Source organism: Rhinolophus hipposideros, assembly GCF_964194185.1.
Source record: "Rhinolophus hipposideros genome assembly, chromosome: 3".
Lineage (NCBI taxonomy): Eukaryota > Metazoa > Chordata > Mammalia > Chiroptera > Rhinolophidae > Rhinolophus > Rhinolophus hipposideros.
In genome coordinates, this window is record NC_138049.1 from 9,361,772 (window position 1) to 9,375,278 (window position 13,507).

At 37.5% G+C, this 13,507-nt stretch overlaps 1 protein-coding gene across 11 annotated transcripts in view; it reads right to left on the reverse strand.

Annotated features, from left to right (window-relative positions):
- ARID1B (AT-rich interaction domain 1B) overlaps positions 1-13,507 on the reverse strand; it is a 396,431-nt gene that overhangs the window by 152,292 nt on the left and 230,632 nt on the right. For 8 of the 11 annotated variants that reach the window (XM_081035477.1, XM_081035475.1, XM_081035472.1 and 5 more), the window contains one exon: positions 4,221-4,262. The exons of the other annotated variants lie outside the window; for them this stretch is intronic. In XM_081035477.1, coding sequence (XP_080891603.1) covers positions 4,221-4,262 — 42 coding nt within the window. The remainder of the gene's footprint in view (positions 1-4,220; positions 4,263-13,507) is intronic. 11 annotated transcript variants of the gene reach the window in all.

Consider the following 13,507-nt stretch of genomic DNA (forward strand, 5'->3'; position numbering starts at 1 on the left):
GACCCATGAATCAAAGGGTCTAGAATTAGTCCCAGCAGCTCTAAAGGAAATTAGTAAAGGAGACTAGAGACAGTAGAAAATAAAATTCCCATACATTGTCTCTCTTTTGAAAAATTTTGCCTGTTTTTATTTCATGGAAAAATTTGTTTGTGGACAAAAATATTTATACTTTTCCCAAGATGATGAGAATAGCTTAGACTAGTAAACACTAGCAGGAAGAAATCAGAAGAATAAATAAGGATAGAATTGAAGGTTTGACCTAATAAATCTATGAAAACCTGTAGCATTCGAGGGCTGAAAACAACCTTAATGATAACAAGAAATCAATTTCCCAACCTTGTATTAGGACAAAGTAAATAGGTCTGGTCACTTCCAGTCAAGCAGTCCTAATTACAAAAGAGCAGGAGAAAATTGCTGTTCCATATTTAATCCAAATTCAGAAATTAGGGAAGACCCCAACCACTCCCCAGTAACACTTCCTCATGGCATTCGAGACCTCTCACCAGTAATTCGGCATCTCTTTCTCTCTTCATGGCATATGCTTTGTGCCTTCACAGTCTCTGTCTTTTCTAAATTTTATATTCATGTATTCTCTAAAGACACAGTTGAAAAAGAAGCTAAAGTAGCCTTTAAAAAGATAATTAAACATGACAAGCAAAACGGCATCAAAATATTACCGGGGAATATAAATAAAACATTTCCCCCAAATCTTTCCTAAATAAGAATAAAGCAGATTTGTTTTAAAGTCAAACATGTAAGTGTCTGAACCACCAGCAGATGGCAGAAGGAGAGGATGGGAAATTCTCTAACAAAAGAAGAAAACTCAACATGGATTCCCAACCACGACTTGAGAACTGCTGTGGATTTTTTTTCTCCTCAAATCTTTCTTTCACAGAAGAACAGAAAATTATTTTGCTTTATCAATGTACAGTCTATTATTTTAACTGCAATTCAATCACTGAAACAGTAAAGAATATCCTTATTTTTTTACTTCTCTAAGGATTTCTAACAGATTTTCATTAATAAAAATTTTTACTACAAACATAAATCCTTTATACTATAAAAAGTAATATGAGTTGATAAGATTATGAACTTCAAAAAGAAAATGTTTGCTAGTTTCATTTCAATGACATTGTTACCTTAAATATAGTTTCACGTAAGTTATATTCACACCCACTTAGAGAGTTTAGACAAATAAATTCCCTAGAACACACATCCTGGTAAGAAGAGTTAAGAAAAACCAGAGTTAATGTAGCTTTACGAGAGAAAAAAAATGTGTTTCTCAAAAGAAGATGAATGCATGCTTTCATTGGTTACATTAATAAAAGGAAAAACATTTTAACAGGTAGAATCTTATTATGCAAGACTAAACATTCTAAATTTGAAATACTATATTGATAGCCCCCAGATAAATCAATGAATGAATGAACCATTACAAGACCCCACCAGAAAGACCCCTAATTTCATGAGCCTGTTTAAAACCTTTCAACTCTCAAAATCCAATGAGACATGCCAACTCTGTGTATTTTTTATTTTTACTGAACAGAACATCTCTTGTTTTGTATTACTTTACTAGAACAGCAAATTCCTTGTTCTCATGTACCTGCTTTAATCCTCATGTTTTTCTATCAATTAAAAAAAATAGACTGTTCCAATTGTGATGTGTATTACCGTGTTTCTCCAAAAATAAGACCTAGTTGGACAATCAGCTTTAATGCACCTTTTGGAGCAAAAATTAATAAGACCCAGTATTATATTACAATGTTATGTTATGTTTTATATTATATATCATGTTGTTATGTTATGTTACGTTACTTTACATTACATTACTTCCATTATATTCCCGGGGGAAACACGGTATGTTAAAATGTCTTGTGTCATATGAACACTTGGAATCTCTACTTTCTAGGCTAGCTCTGGCCAAGCTGTATTGGAAGTGTTCTATCCATACACTGTGCCTCCATGGTAGCCACTAGCAGCGAATGACAGACATGAAATCAATGACTTCACCTGCACAACTTGGTTACCAAAGATACTTAACAGTGAGATTAATTGGGCCCAACTGGTTGTCGGTGTCAACCAGAACCATTCAACTACCCAACAAGCATTAACAATGAATGTCTTTCCTTCAGTTGGCTTCTGCAGAGCTACAACATAAAATGCCAGGCTAATACATTACCCCAGACAACAGGAGATCAGGGAGAAAATCCCAGAATAGGAAAAAACGCAGTAGTAATATGTTATCACAGGTTTTTTTGCTTTTAGTAACCACAATTGTTACACCATCTATAGTAATCAGCAATTCTTATTTACTGTGAACCAAGTCAAGTCAATACGGATATAAAAAGATGAACAACATGGAGTCTCTAAATGCAAATCTTGCTCGGGGGAAAGAACATGCCACATAATGCAGCTGGGCCAGGCCATATCATGCTGTTTTCTATATACAAAAGAAAAGAGAAACAAGTTGGCAGAAGAGAAATCCCAAATAAGTTGCAAAGCAGCAGGTGTTGCATGAACTCAGAGAATGAGAGCTCAGATGTCTGCAATACTGAGGGAAGACATCATGGAGGGCGAGGAGTATGAAATGAGTATGGAGGGTAGGGGGAACCTGAAATGCAATGAGAGGCTGGGAAAGCATGCCAGGAAAGGTCAGGCTCAGAAGGGGGTTAGGGGCTCAGTACAGTTATAAGACTATGCTAATTGGGGGTGAGAGGACCAGTAGGAATTTTGATGTTATTTTTCACTAAGGTATTTATTCAACTGAGATATGGATAAAAAGTTATACATAAGAGTAAACAAATTTAGTACTTGCTTTAAAATCTTATTTTTAGATGTTTTAAGCTTAAACTTTTCTCTAAAATAACAATCAATTTTAGGTGCCTAAACCAAATACTAAACATTATTGCCAAAGAGGATAAAAAGTAATATTAAACATTAAGAGGAAATACTAAATATTTTAATTTAAATGTTAAGAGGAAAAATAATGAGACTAAAGTCCTTAAGTCTAGTCCCATCTCTGCTGGTAATGACCTTGAGAACCAAGGCTCCTCTGGCCTTCAAGCTCCCTCATCTCTAACATGGAGGAAGGCTAGACCAAAGGATCCTGAAGATTTCTTGCAGGGATGAAATTTTAGGACTCTAGGAAAATGTAGTTTCAGGAAAAGGCAGAAAGAGGAAAAATGTAGGAGGGAAGAGACAAAATATATAATGGGTCCTGCAACAGAGTTGCATATTAAGGTCTCACTAAGTTTAATATGCTGTCCTAGGATTTGGTTTAAAAGATGGGGGTGGAGGGGCCAGGTGTGCACTCTCCTTCCAGGCGAATTTACCTATTTATAAGGCCTATACCTACCAACTGACTGTGAGCAACGTAAGGGCAGGAGCTGGGATTTAATTTGGTTGTGACTGGAACACAGGGATTCAATAAATATTTAAAGCAGGGATAATGACTAAATTATCCCTGAATGAAGCTAGTTACAAACCCCAAACAACACTCTGATAACATTCAGCGGTTGTATTTCAGTACCCCCAAACTGGCTGGGGAGATGTGGAATTTCAGTAAATCCTGTTCCACGGCCATTTCAAAGTTAAAAGTCAATTACTACTAAATGAAACCCTGTGTTTCTTGTACTATTTCTCATATCCTCCACAACAAAGAAAGAAGATAAAGAAAATGCTACCATGGTCTAATCTTCTTTTTTCCTTTCTTCACTCCCTCTCCCCCTCCGGTTCAAGCCGTTGTTTCTCAGTCCAGTGTGTAGGACACAGCTCCCTGGTCCACGCTGGTATTAGGAGCCTTGCGCTCCCAGGGGCTGAGACAGCCGGTCACCGGTCATCGGTCGGCCGCTCACAGCAGCTCACGGCAGCTCTCGCCGGCTGCCGGCCACTCATGCTGACTGCCAGCCACTCACGCTGGCCACCAGCCACTCCTGGCAGCCCACAGCAGCCCATGGCAGCACAGTGCCAGGGAGTTCACAATCTTAGCTACAGAGGACGCAGCTCACTGGCCCATGTGGGAATCGAACCGGCGACGTCGGCATTAGGAGCACAGCACTCCACCCACCTGAGCCACTTGTGTCTAATCTTAGTAGAAGGGAAATCCTAAACTCTGGAAGATTTTAGAACCTCAACGTTTGATAAACAAGGCCTGTTGAGCCTTCCAATCCACCTAGGGGAGCTGGTGAAACCTGCACAATAAGCTACATCAGACTACACACCTTGAGTCCAAAGGCGGTATCCTCCGAGGTCAGGACTTCAACCTGAAATCATAAGGAAAAAAATGATTTAGGCACTATCAGAGAGCTTCTTTGAGTCTAGCCACAGACACCAGAGCACAGGCATGGCCTGGAACTAAGAGTTCTCAGAAAACCGGCATTCAATTCACGTTAGGTGTCGAGAGAGAGAGATCTAAGAGTCTCTTCAAGAGCAGGGTACAAATCCGGGTCCCTGTCCCGGATTCTAGCTTTATAACTGGGCAAGCTTCTATCAAATTAACACATTTGCCATCATGCTGAAGTAGTGGTATAAGATCCTTAAAATGATCCAGAAAGTTAGGAGAATCATCCTTCTCATTTAGATCAGAAGGTGCTGCATAGACGTTTTGATCTTTCGCTGACAGACAGCGAAGGGAAAGTTATGCTTCGTAAAGCAGTTTCATCACACTTGTGAAGGAGCTAGTCATTTCTTGTCCTGCTCACATCACAGTGGGTAGTCCTCAGTCCCTGGAATGTTGCAGAGCAAGAGTTCCTGAAAGCAATACTCAGGGAAAGGCAGACAGCGTCTAAGCAACAAGTTGTGAAATGATGGCAAAACTTCAAAATTGCCTGTCAGTCTTATGCATTAGAAGACAGAGCTCATTAACATGACTTTTTAAAGCTACACGGAACGAGACGTGTATTGATAATTACTATTTTTTAAACATAATTATTCAGTCTGGTATAAAGCTTTTAACTGACTAGTACAAAGTACCTATATGATGGAAAAGAACAAGGAAAGAAGGCAACAGAACAAATACGAATATTTTTTGAGTGTCTGGGGAAGACAGTGGGGGTGGGGCAGTAACAGACTAGCTGGCTTCACTGTTAGTTTTAAACCTTTTAAAATTAGGCATTTGTAGTAGGTGTTTTAGGTGGAAGGCACATAGGCCTATCCAATGTATCTTGGTATGACAGAATTGGACTCTTCTCTTGGGAGAAGAAAATACAGAAAGGAAGATCATTTCAGTAAGAGTACCATCCAGTACGAAAGTAAAGGGGTCAAAAAACAAATAAGGAACAAATTATATTCTCAACTGCTTTACAGAAAGCGAGGCTCACCCACCACCTGGTTCCTGACAGAGACTGCCTGGCGCACTACACAAGAGAAACGCATGATTAAGTATTGAGACGACGAGCAGCCTCACTGGGATGAAAACCATATGCTGCTGATACCAAATGTGACTTTAGGCTAAAAGTGAAATGTCAATCAACGACAGCACAAAATCATTGTAAAATTCACTGACAGCATTTCTGTTGATACTTTGTTTTCCAAAGCTAATTGTCAGATTTAGAAACAAGATCTTATTATAGACATTTTAAGAGAAAAAAATAACAAGTTACTTGCAATTTAAACACGTGAATTTCCTAAAGTCCTGCCTTCCACAACAATAGGTTACTAAGCTCCAATATCTTGGCGTTGGAGTTTCTAATCAACATTGCAGATTTTAGTTAATGGGAAAGCACAGACAACTTCTCTATAAACACTGTGACATTTAGGCCTGAATTACACACACAGACCATATCTGCATACCTCAGTGTTAGGTACATTCATTCTTGATGTGATATTTTAATACACATACAGATATTTTAAAAATATAACTACAAATCTGCAAAATCATCTCCAGAGTGAGTTCTGCATTTACTCAATGTATTGTAAAAAGACAACGTAGCACGAAAATTCAATAGTAAGTAGAAATCTGTTTAAAGATACAGCTTTACTGACTTAACAGCTTGAGATGACATCACACCCAAGCTTCCCAGAGGAATATGGGGACTTCCCAGGTGGCCATGGCAGTGGCTAAGGACAAAAACAGACCTTGGCAGAGGACGGAAGTGAATTTCAAAAGGTCAGCCTCACCCTCCACCCCAGATTCTATCTCCAGCAGGGCTCAAAGAGGTGTTTTGAAATTCTTAAGTATTAATCAACTGAATTAAAGTAACTTTAAAAAATTATGTTTTGTTCAAAACCACTATGGTTTAAATACATGTGCACTCTAGTTCAGTATCTTTCATATTTTGTTTCTGTAAAATTTTAATCTCGATACCTACAGAAAAACAGCTGATTTTAAAAACATGAAGTTAACCTCAATTTAATAAAAATGAAAGATCAATGTCACAGAAAGGTTTTCATGTTGGATCTAAGAGCATTTTTACCTAAGTTGGAAGGAATCCCCCTCTAGTGGGAGTAAGGGAGTATTTCAACCTTCACACATAATTTACAGGTATAAGTCATTCAGCTTAACTATCAACAGAAATCTGTTAAGCTTTTGTTCATTTTGCCCTAAATTTGAATCTTTAAAAAAAAAAAATAAGTATTTTATATTTCATAAGCCAAAAACACCTGTAATTCCTATATACAAATTAGAAGTTGATTTGTATTTATCTGATAGGATTTTAATTATTAGTCAACCAACACCACCAAATTTGATTTGGCTATAAAGTAGTCGCAATTTTAAGTTAAAACAAAAATGTACAACTGGAAAAAATCAGTATATTCTCAGTGGAAAGATGTACTAACACGGTGGGAGGGCAGAATGCTGCCAGGGCCCATTTACCTGAGCCATCACCAAGCCTGTCTGGATATTTACTACCTGCAATGAATGCCCTGTGCTTAGGGCTGTAAGAGAGAAAAGTGATGCGTTTCACTGAGGTATTGACACCTAGGTGAACTGTACCTAACTGTATCTAAACATTCATTTAGAAAATGAATTCAAATTCAGAAATGAGCAGAGGAGATTATTAACGGTGTTGTCTGTTCTTTTTAAACTTCAGTTTGGGGAGATTTAAAACTGACAGTTTTATAAAATCATCAAGAAAAAAAGGTCAGGGGCGGACGGATGGCTCAGTTTGTTAGAGCATGAGCTCTTAACAACAAGGTTGCTGGTTCAGTGCCCACATGGGATGGTGGGCTATGCCCCCCACCCTGCAACGAAAGATTGAAAACAGCAACTATACTTGGAGCTGAGCTGCGCCCTCCACAACTAGATTAAAGGACAACGACTTGGAGCTGATGGGCCCTGGAGAAACACACTGTTCCCCAATATTCCCCAATAAAATAAAATAAACAAACAAACACAAAAACCAAAAACCAAAACCCTGCGTTTGGACTCTAAGAAGAAAAAAGAAAAAAGGTCACAGGTTTTATGAAACATAAAATTCAGACATAATAAACAATGCTCTCCTTCTCCTTCTCCACACAAGCAAAGATAACTGAATACCCTGGTGAGAGGCAAACCTGACCTCAGTGGTGAGAGGAGTTGTCAGGTCCTTGGGTACAAGGTGTGAGATGTGTGTGTAGGCTAACAAAGCCTTATCTTGGACTTAGGAAGTCTCTAGCAAATCACGCTTGCTCCAAATGATGCTACAAGCAACACTTTATCACACAAATACTGAAAAAGATTTCATTTGTAGAAAACTTCTAAAATCACTATAAAAGTTCAATCCAAGTAGTTCAACAACAGCTAAGCCATTCACAGTTCTTTCAATCCACTCAAGAACAAAAACCATCATTTGGCTTCTCTCTCTCTCAATTACTCTAATAAGCCTACCTTGGCCAAAATTAAAACAAACCACTTTAATTTCCAATCATTCCATTAAGAAAATCAGGGAAATGTGAATTAATGCATTTGGAAGTAAAACTTTTAAAAATCATTTTCAAAGTCCTTTTTACTTTTACCTCTAAAGCAGAGAATACTAATATCTTGCAGCAAAATTATGTCCTATTTTAATAAATTTTTTTTTCTAATATCAGGATCATACTGTCACAAAAAGTGAGAAATGATAATTTATCATCATATATAAAGAATCTTATTAATAATTAAAGGAATGTAAATAAAAACTCCCAACATTCTTATGTTTTTCTCACAACACATTAGTAAAGATTAAAAATTTTGATGATTACAATGTTGAAAAAGGTGTGGGAAATCTCTGAAACCATAGCCTTGCACTGATGATGAGAACTTACATTAGAACAAGTGCAAGCTGGCAGTACCCATCACAATGCACACTCACATGATTCAGTGTTAACCCACCAAGTCCACTAATATTCAAGTGCAAAACTAAAAGATTTATAAAACTGTTTACCAGAGTTGTTTGTAACAGTAAAAAGCTGAAACCAAATGTCCATCAACCAAATGTCCATCAACGAGAGGGTTTAATAAATGATCATGCAGCCAAGCAATACAATATTATGCTGCTGCTAACAAGGAGGCAAATCTGTGTGTGTGGATAAGGAGAGATTTCGATGCCATTACATTATATGAAAGAATCAGAACATTTACAGAGTAACCTAACATTGGTGTTTTAAGAAAAGTAGGGTACGGTAGGTATACTTGTACTCAAATGTTTGATATAGACAGACCACTTCTGGAAAGATATTCAAGAAACACATAACTGATTATCTCAAGGGGGAAACTTATTTTTCATTGCATTTACAATGTAAGAATTTTTTTGGCCAAGTGTATGTGCTTCTTGCTCAATTAAAAGTAATTAGTTAACAAAATAAGCCAACAATAATTTTAAAATATTGCTAAATGTCAACAGTAGTCATTGACATGAAAGTAAACATCTTATCTTTCAAGATGGTAAAGGTAAAAAACGGAGTAGTCAATACTTGTGTGTATAAGCAGATTCCGGGACACTTGGCCTGGGTACGTCAGTGAGAACAACCCCAGAAAACAATTTCCCACATCAGTAGCCCCAAACATATTCATGCCCATTTACTCAGTAATCAATTTGCTAGAGAAAGAAATCTTTGTGACTTAATTTGTCACCAACTACTTCTACACTAAGTATTTGTACTACATCATTATTTGAAATGACAGACAGATCAGAAAAATGTACAAAAATAGGGAATGGTTAAATAAAGCATAGTATATTTATATGCTAGATCATTACATAATCATACAAACTCAGTTTTCAGGAAATATAATATAGGAAAATGCTTATAACATTTCAAGTTTTAAAAGTAGAATAAAAAACAGAAATTCAATGTTATAAATATTCAAATCTGTTCATTTGTTTCCTCCATGCCTTCTAGAATAAGTGCCATTCTGGAAAACGTCTTCCCCACTCCAGGATTTTTGAAATACCCATTCATGTTTTCTTTTAACACATTTGACTATATTATTTTTACGTTTAAATATTTGATCCATCTATAACTTATTTTGAAATAACAAGAGAAGAGGTGACTCAGTTTTAATTTTCCATTTGAATAACTGTGATACAGAATAATCCCTTACTTTCTCCAGTAACCAGAAATACCATGTCTTCATCATAATTAAACATTCAAATGATATAAATTTTGCCTCCGATTCCAGGTAGGGATGGAAAAGCAAAATTACCGCGAGGTATTCAACTCAACGGGAGATGGGAGTAAAAGGGAGGAGATTGAGAATAATCAACAAGAACCTGATGGAATTTGCAGTCACAACATTTGTCCACAAGTGAACTACTAAGAATTCGGATGCTCTCGGGAAAAACAGTTTTTGCCTAAATAATTCGAAAGGCCTAAAACACTATTTTACTTACAAAAACTGCTGTGTCTGCTGTCTGCTTTGGTTGGGCCAAAAAGATCACTATAACAACTAGAAGCAATTCACTGAAGCAGTTTCACCTACATTAAGGAGAAGCAGATTCATAAATGAATGGCACAAAACCATGTCCCAGTATTTGTGACAATTGAAACTGCAGGACAAGCCCCTCCCCTAGTCTCTCCCCCTACAGCTCACACTGAGTTTCAAAGTTTTAACTATAGCAAGCAAGTTGTTTTGTCTTTTTATTATTATTGTTATTTCTTACTGCTAATATTACCATTATCCTACTTTGTTATCCATTAAAAAAAAATAAACACTTAAAAAAACATGTAAAACCTTGCCAGCATTCTTCTCTTACTTACTAATTCTCCTCATTCTCCTTATTAGGACGTACACGCCACATGACAGCTCAAGGACACAGCTTGCTGAAACTGCTCAGCGTTTGCTCAGCTGGTAACAGAACACACAAGGATCTTCTCCGTTAAATGCTACTGTGCAGAACAACCATTCTCTCAATGAATTTAAAATAACTAAAATCTTGTCCCTATATGAGGCACCAGTAAGCATTAGGAACAATGATAAATTTCATCTATACAACCAAAAAGCATTTCTGTTAATACCTTGTATTTCATTTCAAGACAAACAATGGCTATGTGCTAATTATGCACTTCACTAGTGTGTTGCTCACATTCTCTTCTATACTAGGATGTCTTCATATCCGAGGCTATTTGACTTAAAACAAAGGTTGTCATCATTGTGGTCGCACTCCTCTTTCTCACTATGTTCTCCAGCTGAGAGAGGACACCCTGACTTAATGACACGGCTGAGAGAAAAGACACCTTGAGGGCAGAACAGTGTGCAAAAACAGCCACCACTCTGCAATGCCTTTATAGCCCCTTCCGTCAAAAGATGGAGTCTACTTCTCTGCTCCTTTCCTCTGGGCTGGACATAGGATTCGCTTGGCCAGTAGAATGCAGCAACAGGAATCAGCTGTACCACTTCCAAGTCTAAGGTTCAAGCGTCAAGGCATACTTCTAATTATCCTCTTGAAAGTCAACTGGCCACCATGTGAACAAGCCCAGGCTAGCTGGAGAGGAGACATATGGTTCTGTCACCACATCACCTTAGCCAAGAGCCAGTCAACTCCCAGAAGTCGAGCCACTTAGGTGAACAGAAGATTGAAAAAGAGGGGAGCCTAGCAGAAACCGGAACTACCCAGTCCGTCCCCGGCCAAACTGTCATACTGTAGGGCTGTGAGCTACATACATGGTGGTTGTTCTGAGCACTAAGTGATGGGTTGGTCTGTGGCATAGCAAAAGCTGACTGACACATTGTACAGCTTTAAATAAAAGAACTGGAGATGTCCTACATTCACCTGCAGGTAAAAACACTGAGACTAAAGGCAGTTCTGAAAGCACTTATAGTAACTACATAGCCAAGCCCCTCCTCCATCTCCACTCCCTATTTGAAACTTTCCAAGACCATACAGTCTATCTCAGTTCTTTACTATGGCCCACAAGGAGCTACAGTGTGGCTCCTGCTTGCCTCACTGATCCCTTCCTACTGTGTACAATGTTTCAGCTGCACTGGCTTTCTCTCCATTCCTCAAAATGACTCCCCCTCACCTCAGGACCTTTGCACTTGCTGTCCCATTCTCTTGGAACACTGTGCTACCACACTTTCCTATTACTGCTCTCTTCTCATCACTCACACCTCTGTTTAAAGGTTGCCTCCACACAGCCCCTCTCCCTCTCTTGTATTACTACCTGAAATTTGCTTGTTTATCCCCTTACTAAAATGTAAACTCCATAACAGCAGGGACCAATCTCATTCACGGTTGTATGTTTCTTACCTAGAAGAGTGCCTGGAATAGAGTAGGGGCTCAATAAATAACTGTTGAATGAGTAAGTGTGTATGAATGAATGTTGAGGACCGTTAACACCATAACGTATAAATATATGTTTATTAACCCATTTGACACAGCTCATCATGCCACAGTTATAGATGTAACAAGATGTAAAACACGCTCCACCTGTTGTAACCATGGAAGTCAGTCTTATGTACCATTTCGCTGATGATATACACACATGCATTACATACAAGTGTTTTAAAAAAACAAAACCCAGTTTTGCTATATTAATGATATATGTGCACTCAATGCATTTGTCTCTCTAGCCGAGAGGAAAGTTTAAATTCCTTTAAAAAGATTAGGTTTTTTAACGTTATGGCAATGGAGGAAGTATGTTGCTCAGATAGATCTTTTCTCCCTTTTTTCCTGAATTAAATAATAATGATTCATTTAGAATGTACTGTACCAAGGAATGACTACAGTAAATATTTTATAAAGAACACATACAGTTCACAGTCCTTCCAAAGTCAAGTTTTTAAAAGGCAATTTCAATAGATTCGCGCTCTGCATCTCGGCTGCTTGACTACAGCTCAGAGGCAGATGTAAGAGGCCCCTTCACAGGCTGCGGGTCCTTACTGTGAAGGAGGCTAGTGGGCGTACATCGTACAGAACACCACTAGCACTGAGGAGGCTAATCCCATGTCTTCTTGCTCCCAGTACCACACCTATTCCACAGATGGTCTCCTGAAGACAAAGTGGGAGAGGAGCCCAAGTGTAAGCCCGTCGGCTACACAGTTGTCCATGTGGGGGCACTCAGAATGCCCGAAAGAAATCACATGTATAAAAATTCATCATTTGTACACTTCTGGTGTTTATCCAGAAATACGGGGTATGGAATTATGAAAAATATAGACCAATATGTATGGATGGATTGATGATTTCATTTGTTTTTTTCCTAACTCAACCATGTATGTACAAATAATATAAATTTGTAAACAAAACTTTTGAAAACAGATTAGACTTTTAATAAAAGCAACGCTTTCATATTTACCTTTAGCTCTTCCCGTAAATCATATTTTATTAAAGCAGAAAGTATATTATGGTAAAACACTAATTATTCATTACATCATCACTTCTGTGTGATTGCTTTTTCTTTATTCAAGTTAACATCTGTTTCATATTAAGATTTTCTATACTTATTCAGAAGTTCTAAAAGGTTGACGAAGGAAAATATAAAAGTTATAGGAGTCCACACAGTTCAAAGGCTTAAAACTTTTCAATATTTGGTACGTGGAATTTTACCTAAAGTTTATAAAAATTACGATAATACTGTTATCTCATCTTCCATTGCGTCATATACATTGTCAGTTGTTATAATTCAATGCTATTTTAAGCAGTACTTCCCTCTATACCCAAGTATCTACTCATTCGTATGTAGAATGATATACGAAGTTTACCAAATTTACTATATTTATACTATATTCACAAATTTACTATATTATAGTCCAATTAATTCAAATGCTCTAGAAACATAAGCCAGTCATATAAAACTGGTTTTTTAATTTTAATTACATTTCATAAAGAGGAAAATTTCGTATTTTAAAAAGAACTGGAAAAATCTACTAAGATAATAAAATTTGAAAATTTAGTTCAAGTACTATCTGGCCATACGTGCTTAACCCCTTCTCCTGCCCACCATTAAGGTCCGCTCAGAAAAGCAAACTGCAAGTTGTTATACACCGTTAGGCAGCAGAGTTACTGTGGACAGGCTGTGGAGACCCGCAGGTAAAGGCTACGTGAAGTTATCACCCTGTCTAAGGGTAGAAGTTACAACAAAGATGACTTTAACTATTAGATGAGAAGGA